Raw genomic sequence first — 18,902 nt, forward strand, 5'->3', positions numbered from 1 at the left:
CATGATTCCTCCGAGGGAATTTTATGCAATTGTATCTGTTCTCAGACAACCTTCAAGCAACAATACTTAGATATTCAAAACACTAGACGGTAATCAACCACAAGACATCAAAAACTATGCATGTTTTCTGACGCATTATTTGTGATTTGCAGACTAAATAAGTAGAATGCAACTCTCTTAAAACTCAGTCATCTAGAATCAAAATTCCCAATATCTTGACAACTTGCTTACAACTGTATAAACCATAAAAACTGATGCTACCAACAACCACAAGATGATTTGTGTAAAATAACAACCTCTCTCATGTTTAAGCAGCCTCTATTTTACATTGCCCTAATTATCCAGAACACATGTAAAACTGGCCCTTGCTCCTTTATTGAGAAATATCATTATTATGTTTTAACACAATTAACTGTTTATGGCAGTTTCTATATTACCACCTGGGACCAAACATCAGTTACAAAAAGGGAGCTACAACATAAGGTAGAAATGACAAACGAGATGCGAAATGTTAGTTTAGAATGTACCTGAGGATGAGTGGATAAGGTTAGACATTTAATTGATGTTGGGGAGAGTGTTACAGTAAATATCGAAGAGTTTCTGTGGAACAATAGACCTATTATATTATTACAGACGACTTAAGAGTGTTGAACAAAGAATTAACAAGTACAGCAGTGTTAGCATTTCTGGAATAAGATTAAAAAGGAATTTGCAGATGGTTTTTAGTGACTGTATTATTAAATAATTTTCTATTAACAATTCAAGGAAGAGGAACAATGATTCAGCCTTTCCATATCTTTAATACTACAGAAGTCTTAAACATTTAACTAATGTTGCTTTTAAGTGACGACATTTTTAATGTGCATATGTTACCCGTTATTATCTTGGTTTTGCTATGCTTTTGGTGAACCCATGAATAAGATTCACAGCAGTGCAAATAATGAACCTGCTCTGCTAGAAATTTGTTCTTGCTTTAGTTTAATGTTAATTCCTCAGCACTGTTTTGCAATAATCATCCTTGTGCTTTCTTACGATTTGCTTGTTAATGCCGATTTAGTGTTTAATCCAGTGTTAATTCACACTGAGTCCCGATGAAGGGTCTCGGCCCAAAATGTCGACAGTTTCTGTCTCTTCTCCATAGATGCTGTCTGGCCTGCTGAGTTCCTCCAGCATTGTGTGTGTTACTTTGGATCTCCAGCATCTGTAGATTTTCTCGTCTTAATTTTCACTGCTGCTTCAAGCAAAAGAAAATGTCATAACATGCTGCCATTGTTCAAAGGTCGTATCAATACCAGTTAAGCAGTAAGGTGCTACATGAAGGTCTTCAGGCAGAATTTATAAAGTTTTGGGTCGACTGAAGGACATAACAACGGCCAAATGCTTCCAGATGTCCAAGTTCTCTGAAGAACCCAGCCAATTATATGATACGAAGCACCTTAATTCCATATAATCATAACCTAAAGACCCCTCAAATCCAATCAAAAGATAAATCAGTACTTCTGAATAGAAAAAAAAGGATTCACCTCCTCCAGCATGAAACATGCATAAAAGGTCATAATAATTAACGGTTAGTAAGGGAGGATAGTGCACTTATTTCTTCAGAGGCTGGTACATTGAAGTATTAGTATCAAGTACAGAATTCCCAGTTTCCACAAACTTAGAGGAATAGTGTGAAGTTGCGGGACTGAGTGTATTGGCCACACTGTAAGTGATCCCCGGCATAACTGCCATAACTTCTGCAACTTTCTGTTTGAGCTCTTCAATTTCCTGATCTTGTTGGATTATATGTCCTGCAAAACAAAAGTAATGCATAATAATTTATGTTAATTTCATGCCAGGTTGCATATCCTCTGATAGCCTCTGTACTTAAATGTTTATTGCCTTTGTTCATTCTCGGTGGAAAGACTTGTTTACATAGTAAACAATTCTCATGGTCCTTCTCATGGACTCTTGGTCCCACTCCGATCAGGGGCGATGCAACATCCACCAGACTCAAGTAACAGTTACTTCCCCCAAGACATCAGGCTGATCAACACCTCCACCCATTAACCCACCCCACCACACTCCCCGCCTCCACTACATTATCATTTCTTTTCAAAGTCATCTTACGTACAGATACTTCTGCACGTAGTGTCACACTAGACCATAAGACATAGGAGCAGAATTAGGCCATTTGGCTCTTCGAGTCTGCTCCGCCATTCAATCACGGCTCATCCCTTTTTCCTCTCCTCAGTCCCACTTCCCGATCTTCTCCCTGTGACCTTTGATGCTGTGGCCAATCAAGAACCTATCAATCTCTGCCTTAAATACACCCAATGACCTGACCTCCACATCTGCCTGTGATAACAAATTTCACAAATTCACCACCCTCTGGCTGAAGAAATTTCTCTGCATCTATTTTAAATGGACCCCCGTCTTTCTTGAGGCTGTGCCCTCTTGTCCTAGACTCCCCCACCAGGGGAAACATCCTTTCCACATCTACTCTGTCTAGGCCTTTCAACATTCGAAAGGTTTCAATGAGATTCCCTCTCATCCTTCCAAATTACAGCGAGTACAGACCCAGAGCTATCAAACGTCCCTTGTATGATAACCCTTTCATTCCTGGAATCATCCTTGTGAACGTCTTCTGGACCCTCACCAATCCCAGTGCATCTCTTCTAAGATGAGGAGCCCAAAACTGTTCTCAATTCTCAAGGTGAGGGCTCACCAGTGGCTTATAAAGCCTCAGCATCACATCCCTGCTTTTACATTCTAGTCCTCTTGAAATGAATGCTAACATTGCATTTGCCTTCCTCACCATCGACTCTACCTGCAAGTTGCTATTTAAGGTGTTCTGCACAAGGACTTCCAAGGCCCTTTGCATCTCAGATATTTGGATTTTCTCCCTGTTTAGAAAATAGTCTGACATTTATTTCTACTACCAAAGTTCATGATCATCCATTTTCCAACACTGTATACATCCAATCAGACTATGTAGATAAGCTAGTATATATATAATATATATATTTTAATGTGTTTTGTGTTCTTTATGCATATTGTGCTACATTTTTCATTCTCGTTTAATTTGTGTATTGACAAATGACAATAAAGAATATGAATCATGAATTTTTTTGTCTTTATGTAAAATTGCTGAGTAAATTGGGTTGAATGACAATAAGTGTTAAGAATTTGGAAGGGAGAATGATAAATCACAATATAACTGCGAGCTGCAAGGATGGGGGGGAGGGTAGCCGCCAACAGCATATCGCCACGAGGGGAGGCTGCTTCCATTCCCTGAACCTACTTTATTCACAGGAGCACCATGGTTCAGTGGTTAGAGTTGTAACCAGAAACAGCACAAAAATAGATGGAAGAGCACAAGTACCAAACAGAGGAGGTAAAGCACCGGGAAAGAATAAGACATCCCTCTCTGTGTCTTAAGGCTTGTTCTTATGCTAACTGTGCCTCATGTATTTTACAAGTGGAAAAATTGAAAACCCAGACATATGGCAAATTGGCCCTCAGTGTGTGATATGTCAATAAATCACATTGACGCCTGTCAAAATGTCAGCTTTTACTGTTGGATTGTAAAACACAGGAGCAGTAATGGTATGGTAGATTTTTCTTCTGCACAACCTCCATGCCCCAAAATAGTACTGGCACACTTAGTTCTCAAAAAGGCCATGAAAATTCATTTCAGATCTATAAACAATAACAATGACTTTAACATTGCAAACACTACTTACCTTGTGCAATCTCTAGTTGTCTCCTGGCATCTCCAAGAGCAGAGAAAAGGTCCAGTTTGATCCTGGTCTCTGCACTGAGATTGGTTTCTAAGTGCTGAGTTTTGTCCTGCATGGCTGTAAGAGCTGCCATTAGCATTTCAGTCTCCTGTTCAGTTTCTTTATACTTACAAAGTTCCTGCAGTAAAGTGATAAGAGCAGCCAATTCAGATAATTTTTCAATACTATCATCTTAATTAGAATCCTCAAAACTCTGTTTGGAAAAGGGTTTACCCACTTAAGTCTGATTTTTTTTTAAAACCCCATTCTCCTGCTTTCTCCCTATAACCTTTCACCCACTTACTTCAGGCCCAGAACATCCTTCCTTAGAGAAGTGACACAAAGTTGCTCACGGTATTCCAAATGTGATTGGACCAATGCCTTAGGAAGCCTCGCCAGTGCATTCGTCCCTTCATCAAAATGAATGTTAACATTGCATTTGTCTTCTCTGCTAGCAACTCAGTCAGCAAGCTAATCTTCAGGAAACCCTGAGCTAGATCTTCCAAGTCCCTCTATGCCTCGGAGTTCTGAATTCTCTCCCTCAGTACTTTCATTCTCCCTACCAAAGTGCATGAGCTTACACTTCCCTACAGTATATTCTATTTGCCTCCTCTCACAACTTATCCAAGCTCTACTGCAGACTCCCTGCATCTGCAAAATTACCTGTCCCTCTATCTATCTAGCTATTATCTACAAACCTGGTCACAATGACATCCATTCCTTCATTCCGGATTATTAATGTGTGAAGTAAAAAGTTCAGACCCCTGCAGAATTCCACTAGTCACCAGCTGCTGTCTTGAAAGTAGCTCCTTTATTCCCACTCTCTGTCTCTGCCAGTGTAGGGAGAGTGTCAAACACAGAGCACAGGAGGAAAGAAATGCAGAAGGGCTCCAGTCTCCAAAGCTCTGCCCAAGTGACCTTGCGCTTGGGAAGATCCCATCTCCTCCCCAACTCCACTGCCTTCCTTAACCGCCTTTTGTCCTCGTGATTTCATACCCCTGCCTGGATCATGTCGTGCCTATCCCTTTCACTTCCACTCCCCCGTTATTGGAAGTGTGCAGAGCCGAGGCCGTGCCGACCCAGGTGTGGGTTGCCACTGATGTCAATTGCAGGAAGCTCACTGCCTCATCTACGGCCAAGTTAGCAGCCCACTTTCAGCCCAATCTTGTTGTGACTCCTGCTTAAATTATTAGTTTGTCATCTGAGCCCCTCAGTGTCAACACAACTCTATACTTTGCCACCTTGAACTCCTCCACTACTGATGACAATGGGAGCTGTGGCTGGCCTGATCTTGTGTACAGCCCCACTGAAGAAAAACTTGGGGGAGCCCCAGCCTCCTCCTAAGCAGGTGCTTGCTGACTTTCCTCTCAATGCCTTCTACAGTGGTCATGGGGATAAAATTCTAAAGGGATTGGACAGGCTAGATGCAGGAAGATTGTTTCCTGCACCTATTTTCTATGTTTCTATGGGGAACTCGTACACCATGAAAAGCCAGAGCAGGCTTGGTAGAAGACCGTGTTGGTGCAACCATGTCCTAAATTTACCAGGGAGTCCGGTTTTGTCTATCTTCTTCAGCCACCCTTCAGTCTGTTTTACAGGGTCGGTGACATTGGTACTGACCATCGTTGAAACATTAAACCACTTTCCCAGACACTTGACTGGGTTGTCCTCTATGGATGGAATGACTTCTCCCTGTATTTGAAGATGGAACTTGCTAGTAACCTTGCCCTTTTTGATCACCGTGCATCTGGACTTTCTGGCCTTGAAGGCCATCCTAGCCCAGGTAGCTACGGTGTCCAGGGTTTCCATTGCCCATCTTGCTTGGACATGGGTTACAGTGGTTATTCTGATGTCATCCATGAACCCCTGTATTACAGGTTGTCAGACGCCGGGCTCCATCACTGGGCCTCAGGTTATGTCTGCTGCTGCTGATACGAGGAGATTCACACCCATGACAAACAAGATGAGGGAGATGGTACAGCCAGTTGGAATTCCTTTTTTGGAGGTCTTGCCACCTGATTGTAAAGTGAGCTGAAGCGAAGCATAGCTTGAATCCTCCCAGGTAGCTGGTGATCATATCTCACGTTACTGGTGGGATATGGTAGTGGTCCAGGCTGGCCTGGATGAGGATGTGTGGAATTGATCTGTTGGCGTTGGCTAGGTCTAACCAAACAACTGTTGGGTCACCTTTCATCCGCAAGGCCTCGCCGATCAATTGGCTGATTATTGAGATGTGTTCAAGGCACCCAGAAAAAGCACCTTGGGAATAAAGCACTCTTCAGCCATTTTCCAGCTTGGTGGGATAGAGCCTTTTGTCCAAATCTTCCTCATTATCTTCCACAACCTCCAGAGGAGCTTTGGGCATTTCTTATAAACCTTGTAGGGCATACCACTTGGTCCTGGGACGGCAGATGACTTTGCTCTCTTGATGATATCCTGGACCTCCTTCCACGTGGGCTCTGCCATGTTCAGCACAGTTGCTGAGGTTCTTGGTTGGGGGACTTTTGAGCTGAATTTTTGAACATGGTTCCCACGGGGATCGCTGTGCGATTCCCGCAGAAATTCTTTCACCTCCTGCTTTGAGCTGGTTAGGGTGCCAGATTTTCACTAGTTAAGAAGAGCCCTGGTGAACCTGAATGGCTTTTTTAAAAACTGCTCCCTCCTTCTCTCTTCCCCCGCTCTTTGCTTTCACAGCTTTCCCACCCTCGACCAGCTGTCCCCACAGTTTGACACCTTCTTTTTCGTCAGGTGATCTGTTTCTGAATTCGCTGTTCAGGGTCTTTATCCTGCTTCCCAGGTGGTGAATCTCCCTCTCCCTCCTGTTCGATTGCCATAATGGTTTAAGATCCCTTTTCTTCTCCATTGGGCCAAATCATTCTTCAGCAAAGCTGAACACAATGACTGTGAGGGAGCTGACTTTCTGTAGACAGGTCTTGCCAACGTAGCTTCCAAGAAGCAATCCAGGTCACCATCAAACCGCTTCCACGATACATTGTCTGATGGTTCAGGCCATCTGATCCTCTCTTTCCTTGTGACAGAGGGGGCACTCACTTGGTCCCTTCATTGGCACTGGGTGGCTCAGGTGTGAAGAGATCTTCAGCTCTGTGCGCTGATTCCTGGCTGGAGGTCTCCATCATCTCATCGGATGTTGAGTACATGCATTACACTTGAGTCGCCTTCGTTCAGCAGCTGGACCTGCTTTGGTGTATCTTGAGGCCTTTGACGTTTTTGCAGATTTTGCTGCAATGGCACTTTGCAGTAACTGCCTCCCTGTTCAGTGTTGTTTGCCTGAGCCTTCGCGTTATGCTATTTATAGTCCTTGCCATTGCCGTTATGTCTGTCCTAAAACTAATCAATAAAATAGCTGGGACTCCCTTCATTTATTCGGGGCACTATGCCGCTTAACTGGAGCAGGAAAATTATGCCAAACAGTTTCTAACTAGTGTGGGCATTAAGACAGTACATCGTGCATAGAGCAAACCGTTTATAAGTAGCATCAGTTGACCATAAAGACCATAAGATATAGCAGCAGAATTAGACCATTTGGCCCATTTCACCATGGCTGATCCAGATTTCCTCTCAGCCCTGGTCTCCTGCCTTCTCCCCATATCCCTTCATGCCCTGACCAATCAAGAATTTATTAACCTCTGCCTTAAATATACACCAAGACTTGGCCTCCACAGCTGCCTGTGGCAAAATATTCCACAGATTCACCACTCTCTGGCTGAAGAAATTCCTCCTCATCTCTGTTCTAAAAGGATGCCCCTCTATTCTGAGGCTGTGTCCTCTGGTCTTAGACTCTCCCAGTACAGGAAACACCCTCTCCACATCCACTCTGTCAAGGCCTTTCAGCATTCGATAGGTTTCCATGAGGTCATCCCTCACTCTTCTGAATTCTAGTGAATACAGGTCCAGAGCCATGAAGTGTTCTTCATATGACAAGCCATTCAAACCTGGAATCATTTTCATGAACCTCCTTGAACCCTCTCCAGTTTCAGCACATCCTTTCTAAGATAAGGGGCCCTAAACTGTTTACAATACTCCAAATGAGGTCTCAGCAGTGCTTTATAAAGTTTTAACATTGCATCCTTGCTTTATGTTCTAGCCCTCTTGAAATGAATGCTAACATTGCATTTGCCTTCTTCACCACAGACTCAACCTGCAAATTAACCTTCAGGGAATCTGGTACAAGAGCTCCCAAGTCCCTTTGCACCTCAATTTCTTTTTAATTTTCTCTCCATTTAGAAAATAGTCAACCCTTTCATTTTTTCTACCAAAGTGCTTGACTATATACTTCCCAACACTATTCCATCCATCATTTCTTTGTCTATTCTCTTAATTTGTCTACGTAGCTGCTCTACATCCTCAAAACTATCTGTCCCTCCATCTACATCATATCATCTGCAAACTTTTCAACAAAGCCATCAATTCCATCAACCAAATCATTGACATATAATGTAAAAAGAATCAGTTTCAACACAGACCCCTGTGAAACCACTAGTCACTGGCAGCCAGCCAGAAAAGGTTCCCTTTATTCCCACCCTTTGCCTCCTGCCAACCTGCCACTGTTTTATCCATGCTAGAATCTTTCCTGTAACACCATGTGTGCACCTTGTCAAAGGCCTTCTGAAAATCCAAGTCAAGTACACTTCATCAACTGATCCTCCTTTGTCTATCCTGCTTGTTGTTTCTTCAAAGAAATCCAACAGATTTGTCAGGCAAAATTTCCCCTTGAGGAAACCATGCTGACTACGGCCTATTTTATCACATGCCTCCAAGTACCCTGAGACCTCATCCTTAGTAATCGACTCCAACATCTTCCCAACCACAGAGGTCAGACTAACTGGCTTATAGTTTCCTTTCTTCTGTCTCTCTCCCTTCTTGAAGAGTGGAGTGACAACTGCAACTTTCCAGTCTTCCAAAATCTTGTGATTCTTTAAAGATCATTACTAATGCCTCCATGATCTCTTCAGTCACCTTTCAGAACTCTGAATACATCATCCAGTCCAGGTGACTTATCTACCTTCAGACCTTTCAGTTTCCCAAAAACCTCTCTAGTTATGGCAACTTCACACACTTCATGCCCCCTGACACCTGGAACTTCCACCATGCTGCTACTGTCTTCCACAGTGAACTTATTCAGTTCCTCCCCCATTTCCTTGTCCCCCATCACTACCTCTCCAGCATCATTTTCCAGCAGTCCGATATCCACTCTCACTTCTCCTTTACACTTCATGCATCTGAAGAAACATCTGGTATCCTCTTTAATATTGCTGGCTAACTTAATTTTGTTTTCCATCTTTACGTTGTTAATAACTTTTTCAGTTGCCTTCTGTTGGTTTTTAAAGGCTTCACAATTCCCTAACTAATGACTAATTTTTGCTCGATTATATGCCTTCTAGTCACACCATGCTCAATCTTTTGATTCCTGACTTTGTCTGAAGTCTTACCAAAATCTGCCTCCACAACCTCTCCACTAACTGTTCTGGCACTCTGGTTCCCACCCCCCTGCAACTCTAAAGTAAACCCCACTGTGCAGAACTAACAAATTGTCCAGCTAGGATATTAAAACAACACACACAAAATGCTGGTGGAACACAGCAAGCCAGGCAGCATCTATAAGGAGAAGCACTGTCGACGTTTCGGGCCGAGACCCTTCGTCAGGACTCAGTGCTTCTCCCTATAGATGCTGCCTGGCCTGCTGTGTTCCACCAGCATTTTGTGTGTGTGTTGTTTGAATTTCCAGCATCTGCAGATTTCCTCGTGTTTGTAGCTAGGATATTAGTTCCCTTCCAGTTCAGGTGCAATCTGTCCCTTCTTTACAGGTCCCACCTTCCCTGAAAGAAAGCCCAATGATCCAAAAGTCTTCTTCCCTCCCTCCTACACCAACTCCTTAGTCATGTATTAAATAATATAATTTTCCTAGTTCTAGCCTCACTAGCATGTGGTATGGGTAGCAATCCTGAGATCACAACCCTGTTGGTCCAGCCCTTTAACTCCCTATGCAGAACCTCATCACTCATCCTATCCATATCATTGTTACCTACGTGGACCACAACTTCTGGCTGTTCACCTTACCAGTTAAAAATGCTGAGGAATCAATGAGATATCCCAGACCCTGGAACCTGGGAGATGTCATACCATCTGGGAATCTTGTTCACACCCACAGGACCTCCTGTCCATTCCCCTATCACCACAGTGTGCCTCTTCTCCCTCCTTCCCTTCGGAGTCACAGAGGTAGACTCGGTGCCAGAGACCTGAGCACTGTGACTTTCCTCTGTTATGTCATCTCCCCCCTGACAGTATCCAAATTGATATACTTGTTATTGAGGGGGATAGCCACAGGGGTACTCTGCATTGGCTCCTAACCCCATTCCCTTTCTTGACTATCATCCAGTTTCCTGTGTCCTGCTCCTTGGGTGTAACTACCTCTCTATATGCCCAATCTATTACCCCTTCTGCCTCTCAAATGACCTGGAGTTAGTCCACTTCTGGAGTCTCCTTTTATGTTAGTGGCTAATTTACCCTTGTATTTCATCTTCTCCTTCATAGCTGCTTTAGTTATCCGTTGTTGCTTTTAAAGGCTTTTCAACCCCTTGGCTGCCCACTAATCTCTGCCATATTGCTATTCTTTTATGTTGCTGCTGACTGCCCTTGCCAGCCATAGTTGAACTGTCCTCCCTTCAGTGTCCTCCTTCTTCCATGGGAGGAAATTCTTCCACGTCTCCCAAGTTACCCCAGGAAACTCCCACCATTGCAGCTCTGCTGTCTTTCCGGCTGGGATCCCCTTCCAATCTATTCTGGCCTGCGCTCCCTCAAGGTTACCTAAAGTTACCTTTACTCATCTGTACTGCCATTACATCGGATTTCAGCTTCTCTCTCTCAAACTGCAGGATGAATTCTGTTATATTATTGTCACTGCCTCCTAAGGATTCCTTCACCTTAAGCTCCTTGATCAAGTCTCCCTCATTACACAATACCAAATTCACTACAGTCTGTTCCTTAGTGGCATCCACCACAAGCTAATCTAAAATGGCAACTTGTAGATATTCCATGAATTTCTTTTCTTAAGGTCAACTACCAGTCTGGCTTTCACTACCAATCGGAATATTGAAGTCCCCTCCGATCTCACTGTAACAATACCTTTCGCGCATTCCTTTTCTATCTCCTGGCGTATTTTGTACCCCATGTCGTGACCTTTATTCAGAGAGTTGTACATAACTCCCATCAGTCTTTTTTACCTTTCCAGCTCCTCAAACCCACACGCATAGGTTCCGCATCATCTGATCCTATATTGCTCCTTGCTACCAACAGAGCCAGCCCATCCCTGCTGCCCACCTGCCTGCCTTGTCAATAATGTGCAGATCCTTGGATATTTAGCTCACGGCTCTGATACCCATTCAGCTCCATCTCTGTGATGGTATCTGTGCTGTAACCTCATTTCTCTTGTTACCTACACAACGTACATTCAAACACAACATCCTCAGTCACGTATTCATTACCTCCCTCTCTAGTCACCCTGATGGTGCTGAAGCTAGATTTCTAAACCCTTTCTGAACTCTCTATCCTACTTTTTTTAATTTGGAGAGTTTAATAATCTTTCCTGCACTTCACTTCCTTTTAACCTCTTCCTCACTCTACTGTGCCATTGAAACCCCCCTCCCCCACTGTTTAGCTTAAGACCCTAGCGATGCCATTCACCACAACTCTGCTCCTAACATGACTCAAGTGAAGTCCATCCTATCAGAATAGCTCCCTCCTTTCCCCTGGTGGTGGCAATGTTCCAAGAATTCAAACCCACTTCTCTGCCACCAGTCTTTGAGCTATGTGTATATTTCTTTTGTCTCGGGTAGTAAATGGGTAGTAATTCAGACATTCCAAATTACACTAGTGAAATTTAAGAGACTACTAGACAGGTATATGGAGGAATTTAAGGTGGGGGGGATCGATGGGAGGCAGGGTTTAAGGTTCAGCACAACATTGTGGGCTGAAGGGCCTGTACAGTGCTGTACTATATTCTATGTTCAAAGGACAGAGATCTATAGACCAATGGACATTCAAAGAAACTAAGAACTTGCAGATAGGGCACACAGAATAGACTTGTTACATATCAGGCCCATTCCTTTTCAATGGTGGAATACGAATGTATGTTGAACTCGTATGTTGAAGGACAACGTGATCTGATCTTCAATTACTCAAGCATCTTATTAGCTACAAAGCACATGATGGTTCTTTCCACGCTAATGTCTGCTCCAGATCAAAGGAACATCTTTATACACAGTTCATTCATTCATTATATGCCATGTCATTTGAGGTGGGTGATCGTGGTCTTGACCATGATTGTTCTTGGCAAATTTTTCTAGAGAAGTGGCTTGCTATTGCCTTCTTTCTGGTCAGTGTCTTTACAAGACAGCACACCACAGCCATTATCAATACTCTTCAGAGATTGCCTCCCTGGTTTCAGTGCTGGCACAAGCAGGACTTGTGTGATCTGCACCAGCTGCTCATACGACCATCCACCACCTGCTCCCCTAGCTTCACGTGACCCTGATGGGGGGAGCTAAGCAGGTGCCACACATTGACGTGCAGGCTAGCGGAGGGAAGGAGCGTGTTACACCTCCTTTAGTATCTCCAGCCCGCCGCCCTTTATTTACAGTATAAACTAATAACAGTTTAAATAATAATAAATCTGTTTAATAGTGCAATCACAGGTGCACTTATTGTTCACACTGATGTTCAAAGTTCGAAGTAAATTTGTTATCAAAGAACTTACAGTCACCATATGCAAGCCTGAGATCATGCACCTGTGATTGCAGTGATAGAATCATTGATTCTATTATGGTTTATTTATTGAGTCTGCCCACAAGAAAATGAATCTCAGGATTGTAGATGGTGATATATTTGTACTTTGGTATTAATCTTTGAAGATTGATTTTTGAGCAGTAAATCCAAGTGACACAATAATATCAATGAAAGACCACCCCCAACATGATGGACAAACCAGCAATGTGCAAAAGTCAACGGTGCAAATGCAAAATAAAAATAATAGTAATAATAATAATAAATAAATATGAAATAAATATTGAGAGCTTGAGATGAAGAGTCCTTGAAAGTGAGTCCATCAGTTATGAGAAAAGTTCACTGATGGGGTGAGTGAAGTTGAGTGAAATTATCCCCTCTGGTTCAAGAGCCTGATTGCTGAGGGTTAATAACTGTCTCTGAACCTGGCGGTGTGAGTTCTGAGGCTTCTGTACCTTCTTCCCGATGGCCTGGGTGGTGAGGGTCCTTGCTGATGGATGCTGCTTTCCTGTGACAGCACTCTGTGCTTAATAGTGGGGAGGCTTTACCTGTGCTGGACTGGGCCGTATCCACTACTTTTTGTAGGATTTTCCATTCAAGCGCATTGGAATTTCCATACCAGGCTATGAAGCAACCAGTCAATATACTCTCCACCACACACCTGGAGATGTTTGCAAAGCTTCAGATGACATGTCGAGTCCTTGCAATCTTCTAAGAAAGTAGAAATGCTGCTGTGCATTCTTCGTAATGGCATTTATGTATTCAACGCAGGACAGTTCCTCTAAAATGATAACACTGAGGAATTTAAAGTTGCTGACCCTCCCCACCTCTGATCCCCGATGAGGACAGGCTCTTGGACTTACGGAAGTGAATAATCGGCTCCTTGTTCTTGCTGATATTGAGTGAGATGTTGTTGTACTGGCACCACTCAGCCAGAATATTCAATCTGCCATCTATATGCTAATTTGTCACCAATTTTGCTTTGGCCAATGACAGTGGTGTCATCGGCAAATTTTAATAAGGCTTTGGAGCTCAGATGTTAAGCACTAGAAGTGACCTAGTTGATATCTGCACCTCCACCAACACAGCGTTTTCTAAAGGTGTTGATTTTTCTAAGCTGCATATGTCAACCAGCTCTAGAGCCCTAACCTGCAGCTATCATTCCCGATAACTGGCATCAGAAAATGAGTATTCTTAAGCTGTTTGAAGTGGCCACAGAAGTGTACTCTGCAACAGCAGTTAGTAATTTACATAATTATGAATAAAAATTAATTGCCATGACTAGCTTCCATTTTCCAAAATCCAGTAACACTGATTTTTTCCGCTAATATAAAATTTCTCAATAATCCTGTTTCTTGTGACAATGTTACATTTTTAAAAAGTTAAAACAAGCAGTATCAACATTGTATCAACTGAGCAACCTTGAAACTGTTTGTGTAGTTCAAAGAAGTTACCAAAGAAAGCGTGGTTAACAGTCTTTAACAGTGACTTTTCAATGCCAATTTTGAAAAGTCTTGTTCAGCACTGTGTCTAGTTTAGAGGGATACAGTTATCAACACTTTAAACCACAAGCTTTTGCCAAAAAGTAGGGTATAGAACCAGACTCTTTATTTGATATGTTAATGAAAAACATAACAAGATTCTACAAGTTTAGTGTTTACTTCCTTTCCAAAACACTTCAGGTGTCATACTCTACTGATCCATACTCGCTTCCACTCTTATCTCGAGTATTTTCCTTACAGAGTTTATTTTCAATCTGTTGCCACTGGCACACAGCCAATCTTCACACCTGCCAACCAGCCAAACTGCCACCTAGTGCTCACTTGATGTTATTGTACCCAACCAACAAATCACTGCGCCGCCCAAGTCCTTGGAAACCAGCCGACCAGCCACACAGTTTTTCTGGCAATTTCTCCTCCTTCACTCATTTTTCATTCCCCATTCTGATTACCCTCTCCCCCCTCGCTTCTCCTCACCTGCCCATCACCTTCCTCTGCTTCTCCTCCTTCCCTTTCTTCCATGACCAACACTCCTCTCCTATCAGATTCCTTCTTCCTCTTCCACCTATCCTCGCCCAGCTTCTTACTTCTGCCCACCTACACACACCCACCTTCACTCTCACCTGGTCTCACCTATCACCTGCCAGCTTGTAACCTTTCACGTCCCCCCTCCCCTGTCCTATTCTGGCTTCTACCCCTTCCTGTCCAATCCTGATAAAGGGTCTCGGCCTAAAACATTATTGTTTATTCCCCTCCATTGATGCTGCCTGACTTGCCCAATTCCTCCAGCATTTCACCCAATACCATTGCATCCAGTCAATCCACCACAGCACCACCTAGTGTTCACCCTATACTACTGCACCCAAACCAACAGCCACAGCACCACCCAGTGTTCACCCTATACTATTACACCCAAACCAACAGCCACAGCACCACCTAGAACTAACCCTATACTATTGTTGTTGTTCGTCCTTCAGAGTCGAAGACGACCACGACTTCTGTCAGGTGGAGGGTTGGTGACTGTGGGTCCGGAGGTGACTGGTGAGGCCAATCCGGGCCCTGAAAGCTCGCCCACATGTGGGACACATGAGGGTAGGTGCTGCAGTGGAAGTGGAGGTAGCTCGAGCCTTGCGCGCGGCGCGTTTCCTCTGAGCCTCTGCGGTGTGTCTGATTTCTGCTGCATACGCTCCTTTAGTGGTCCTGCTCCACCAGGTTGGGCGGTCCAGAGCAAGCGATTCCCAGCTACTGGGATTGATGTTGAGGTCTTTGAGGGACACCGAGGCAGTCTTTGAAACGTTTCTTCTGCCCTTCAACTGAGTGCTTGCCCTGGCTCAGCTCTCTATACAGCAGCTGTTTTGGTAGTCGACTGTCAGACATCCTGACAACATGGCCAGCCCAGCTGGCTTGGGCTTTCTGTAGGAGGGTGTAGACGCTGTGGGTGCCAGCCCGCTCCAGGACTCCGTGTCTGGGGCTTTGTCCTGCCATCGTACGTGGAGAAGTCTGAGGAGGCAGCTCAAGTGGAAATGGTTGAGCTGTTTAGCGTGTCTGCTGTAGACAGTCCAGGTCTCGCTGGCATAGAGGAGGGTGGTGAGAACCACTGCTCGGTAGACCTTGGTGGTAAGGCTGAGTCCTCTCCGCTCCCATACATTCTCATGGAGTCTCCCAAAGGCGGCACTGGCTTTGGCAATTCTGTTTACACCCAAACCAACAGCCACAGCACCACCTAGAGCTCACCGTATACTATTGCACCCAAACCAACAGCCACAGCACCACCTAGAGCTCACCGTATACTATTGCACCCAAACCAACAGCCACAGCACCACCTAGAGCTCACCGTATACTATTGCACCCAAACCAACAGCCACAGCACCACCTAGAGCTTACCGTATACTATTGCACCCAAACCAACAGCCACCTAGAGCTTACCGTAAACTATTGCACCCAAACCAACAGCCACAGCACCACCTAGAGCTTACCGTATACTATTGCACCCAAACCAACAGCCACCTAGAGCTTACCGTAAACTATTGCACCCAAACCAACAGCCACAGCACCACCTAGAGCTTACCGTATACTATTGCACCCAAACCAACAGCCACCTAGAGCTTACCGTAAACTATTGCACCCAAACCAACAGCCACAGCACCACCTAGAGCTTACCGTATACTATTGCACCCAAACTAACAGCCACAGCACCACCCAGTGTTCACCCCATAGTCTTGCACCTTGCCAATCGCCACATCACCACCCATCTTGGCGGTGGGAACAAGGCAAAATCTGGTCACTAATGCCAGAAAAAAAGTAGCAGCTTATCTGAGAGTGGTAGGCCATCCAGCAGTGAAGAGATATCTACTCCCCACAAAGAGCAAAAGGACTGCCTACAAGGTTAGAACTGTGTTCTCATTCCCAGTGAAAAGAAAGAGATTACGATTTTTTTAAACATTAGCTTTATTTAAGACATGTACAATGAAACATCAAAACATACAGTGAAATACATGGTCTGTATTAATGATTAACGGTCCAAGGATATGCTGGGGACAGCCTGCAAGTGTAGCCACGCATCCAGAGGCAACATTGCACGCCCACACCTTACCAACTCTAACCCTGACGTCTTTGAAATGTGGGAGGAAACAAGGGAACATGGAGTAAACAAATGCGGTCACAGAGTGAATGTACAGACTCCTTATTGATAATGGTGGGAATGGAACCCCGATCGTTGGTGCTGTAAAATATTCTACGATGCTCATGGGAAAATGCATTTCATCCAACAGTAGGGGATTAAACGTCTGCAGGGCTTATTTTACTTTCTCAATAAATAAAGCCTGGGCAATCTGCTCGCAAATAAGCTCAGGTGTGCAGTTCTGAAGCTCCTGTCTGACATGACCCAACCAGTGATGCCAATGAACATCCAAGATCACCTGCTGAAAGCCAAGGGTCTTCAGGATCTACAGTCGGCACTCCTTATCCGTGGGGGATTGGTTCCGAGACCCCCCACGGAGACCAAAAAACTTGGATGCTCAAGTCCCTTATTTAACCTGTCTCAGTCTGGTGGTCTTTAGGACCCAGTGGAACCCCGGACCTTATTTAACCTGTCTCAGTCTGGTGGACTTTAGGACCCAGCGCAGCTCTGACTCTGTAGTGTATCTGTTCATGAAAATAATCACAATCAGGATTGAAAATAAAGTGGAAGTAATAAAGCGATCAGAAAGAGGTGAAACGTTATCGGTCATTGGAAAAGTGTTAGGTTACAGTCGGTCAACGATCGGAACAATTCAAATTTGACTTAACGATGGACTCCTTTCATAACCAGGGGACTGCCTGTACTTTTAAATCATCTCTAGACCACCTATAATACCTAATACAAGGTAAATACTATGTAAATAGTTGTTATACTGTATTGTTTAGGGAATAATGACAAGAAAAAATAGTCTGTACATGCTCAAGCAATGAGTGCTGGAGAGAGAATTTCCGGGTTTTCCTGATCCGCGGTTGGTTGAATCCGCGCATACGGAATCCGCATATAAGGAGGGCCGACTGTAATTGGTGGAACTGTCACCGCCTGCATACACACACACCTCGATAATAAATGTACTTTGAACCTTTGAATCACACTTTACTGGTGCACAAGAACAGTCCAACCCCTGCCCCTGAAGCGCTCTGAAGTTACAGCTCAAAATTGCCAATTCTGTACAGGCAGTGATTGAATTGAAACATCATGCACTTCGGAATCCCTTTATTTGCATATTTCAGGTGTTAATAACCAATAAAATCTACAATAAGATGAGAATCAGTGAAATAGCTAGTATACCTTACAATCCTTTGTATTTTTGTTTTGGTACAGCCGGTGAAAAGCTATGCAATGCAGAGCTAGGCTCTCAGTGTTCAAGGTTAACTGGCAAGCAAGGGTGACAGCACAGTGCTTGAAGACATCTTCACCCTTGCCTTGCTGCAACCTTCAAAACACGCGGTATCCATGTTACTCCCAAGAACATGGAGGCACCTTTATGAACCCCCACAGCCCCCAATGAACCTGTGAGCTCAGTGTCTGAGGTCGACATAAATGATCCATCAGGAGGGTGAATCTATGGAAGGCACCATTCCCGCCTGAGTACTGAGGGCCTATGACGATCAACTTGCTGGACTGGTTACAGATATCTTCACCCTCTTGCTTCAGCAGTCTGAGGTCCCCACCTGATTCAAACAGGCATCAATCATACTGGTGCCCAAGAAGAACACGGTGTCCTGCCTCAATGACTATTGTCCAACAGATCTCACATGCACCATGATGAAGTGCTTTGAGAGGCTGGTGATGAAATATATCAACTTCTTTTTATGTTATACGTCAATGACTCGGACGGCGGAACTGATGGCTTTGTGGCCAAGTCTACGGATGAGATGAAGATAGGTGGAGAGGAAGGTGGATTTGAGAAGTAGAGAGGCTATAGAAGGACTTAGATTCAGTAAATGGGCAAAGAAGTGGCAGACGGAATACAGAGTCGTGGTCATGCACTTTGTTAGAAGAAATAAAAGCACAGACTATTTTCTAAACTGAGAGAAAATTCAAAAATCTGAGGCGCAAATGGACTTAGTCCTTATGCAGGATTCCCTAAAGGTTAATTTGTAGATTGAAGGGTAACGTGATGTTAGCATTCATTTTGAAGGGACTGGAACGTAAAAGCAAGGATGTAATATTGAGGCTTTATAAAGTGCTGTAAGACAGCTCTTGGAGTATTGTGTGGTGTTTTGGGCCCCTTATCTAAGAAGGGATTGGTGAGGGTTCAAACCAGGTTCACAAAAATTTTTCTGGGATTGAAAAGCTTGTCACATGAGGAATTGATGGCTC

At 44.0% G+C, this 18,902-nt stretch overlaps 1 protein-coding gene across 1 annotated transcript in view; it reads right to left on the reverse strand.

Annotated features, from left to right (window-relative positions):
* Positions 1-420: 420 nt before the first annotated feature.
* The window catches only part of LOC140733616 (macoilin-like), a 113,853-nt gene continuing 95,371 nt past the window's right edge, over positions 421-18,902 (reverse strand). The window contains exons 11-12 of the mRNA XM_073057193.1: positions 3,726-3,900; positions 421-1,790 (exon numbers count right to left, since the gene is read on the reverse strand). Coding sequence (XP_072913294.1) covers positions 1,591-1,790; positions 3,726-3,900 — 375 coding nt within the window. The 3' untranslated portion in view covers positions 421-1,590. The remainder of the gene's footprint in view (positions 1,791-3,725; positions 3,901-18,902) is intronic.

The sequence above is a fragment of the Hemitrygon akajei genome, chromosome 9, assembly GCF_048418815.1.
Source record: "Hemitrygon akajei chromosome 9, sHemAka1.3, whole genome shotgun sequence".
NCBI classification, from domain to species: Eukaryota; Metazoa; Chordata; class Chondrichthyes; order Myliobatiformes; family Dasyatidae; genus Hemitrygon; species Hemitrygon akajei.